At 44.8% G+C, this 1,960-nt stretch overlaps 1 protein-coding gene across 1 annotated transcript in view; it reads left to right on the top strand.

Moving 5' to 3' along the window:
* The first annotated feature begins 433 nt into the window (after positions 1-433).
* Positions 434-1,960, top strand: part of LOC105556071 — a 5,369-nt gene continuing 3,842 nt past the window's right edge. The window contains exon 1 of the mRNA XM_012003140.1: positions 434-1,892. Within this exon, the coding sequence (XP_011858530.1) occupies positions 434-1,892 (1,459 nt within the window). The remainder of the gene's footprint in view (positions 1,893-1,960) is intronic.

The raw sequence follows: 1,960 nt of genomic DNA, 5'->3' as shown, positions 1-1,960 counted from the left end.
AAGAGGCGAGATCTGTAATCGCAAGGGGAAGCCGAATCTTGCAAGAGGTCTGGTGAGCAGCGGCTAATACGGAAGAAAGGAATCAGAAGGTGAAGCGAAGGCAAACGCAGTTGCAACGGCCAAGCCAAGGGTCGAGGAGACGCCGAGACGAGTCCATTAACGAAGCGGGACGAGTCCATTGGTCCAACGAGGCAGTCCACTGGTCCAACGAGGCAGTCCATTGTTCCAGCGGGGCAGTCCATTTTCCGGCGGGGCGAGGACATCGCAGTGAAGCAGCGTCGCTCGGTCCGAGGATACCGCGGCAGGGATACACCGTGCCGGGAAGCATACGGCGGCCAAGAAGCAGGATCTCAGTCGATACGTATTGCGCGAACATTAGAGATTGTAACGCGAAGAAGCGATTATTTACATTTGTACTTAGGTTATTGGCGTCATGACAAAGGTAGATGAAAGCGCGTCAGTAAAGTTCGGGCCTAAGAAGCGGGCGGCCAAGGCCACGTTGACTAGGTTTGAAACATACATTACGGATACGGAACTCGATGCGATCGAAATTGACGAATTAAAGATTAGAGTTGCGAGATTCGAAGAAGCTTATGAAACATTTAAGGATATGCAGATCGAGATAGCTGCTAGTGATAATACGATTTCGGTGCAAGAGTTGGATGCAGAGGCAGAAAGCGTTGAGAATAAGTACATTAGATTAAAAGTGGCAGCCGAAAGAATAATAAAGGAAAAATTAAAGATTGACGGCAACCATGAAGACGCGGAACAAACGGTCGTAGAAGCGCGTGTCAACATAGAGAATATAGAAACGCGTGTCAACATAGATAATCACGAAAGGGTACCTGTACCGGCATACAATGCACATGTAAGATTGCCTAGAATCGAATTACCCACGTTTGCGGGTGCATACGCCGATTGGCACGCGTTCTATGACATGTTTAACTCCATAATACATTCGAATCGAGATCTGAGCGACACTCAAAAATTTCATTACTTGAGATCGTCGCTAAAGGGTGAAGCATCCGAAGTCGTGTCGTCACTAGAAATTTCGGGGAACAATTACGCGGACGCATGGGCTAGGTTGAAAGAGCGGTATGATAATAAGAGGTTGATAATACAAAACCATGTCAAAGCCATTTTTGATTTGCCAGTAGTGAGAAAGGAAAACAGTGTCGCCCTTAGGCAAATTTTAGATGGGGTGCTAAAACATAAGAGAGCGTTACAAACGTTAGATAGGCCTACTGAGCAGTGGGATGATTTGCTTGTACACATCGTAGCTAGCAAGTTGGACATTAGAACGATAAAGGAATGGGAAAATACAATAGATCCTGTTGACATTCCGAGTTTTTCAGGTCTTGTTGAGTTTCTAAAAAGGAGATGTCAAACGTTGGAAGCGGTAGCCAAAACGGTGAATAATAGCGTAGCCGGTGCTAATTCACGCCAGGCTAGTCATCACAAGGTCAATAATTGCAATGTTGCTACAATCAACGCTAAATGTACCTACTGCCAAGGTGAGCATAACATTTATGCATGTAAGGATTTTAAGGGCCTATCAGTTAACGAACGAGTTAAACACACGAAATCCAAGGGTTTATGTTTGAATTGCCTCAGGGGCAAACATCTAGCTAAGGATTGTTATGCCGGGCCTTGTAAAATATGCAGCAAGCGGCATAACTCTCTATTACATAATGATAATCAAAAGGAAAGGTCGGAAGTAAACTCAAAGGTAACGGATGAGAATAAGAATGTTAAGGATACTAGCGACATCGTATGTAGTCATTCGAGTACTGAAATAGCTCAGTCGAGTCAGGTACTACTAGCCACGGCTATGGTAAAAATACAGCATAAGGATGGGCATTTTATAGACGTCAAGGCGTTGTTAGATAACGGTTCCCAAGCTAATTTTGTGTCAGCATCGCTTGCTAAAAAATTAAAACTTGATCCTAAGGACGCACCC

Source organism: Vollenhovia emeryi, unplaced genomic scaffold (assembly GCF_000949405.1).
Source record: "Vollenhovia emeryi isolate VEMERY1.0 unplaced genomic scaffold, V.emery_V1.0 DF940378.1, whole genome shotgun sequence".
Taxonomy (NCBI): domain Eukaryota; kingdom Metazoa; phylum Arthropoda; class Insecta; order Hymenoptera; family Formicidae; genus Vollenhovia; species Vollenhovia emeryi.
The sequence above is the reverse complement of the archived record's forward strand: the minus strand, read 5'-3'. Positions and strand labels throughout refer to the sequence as shown.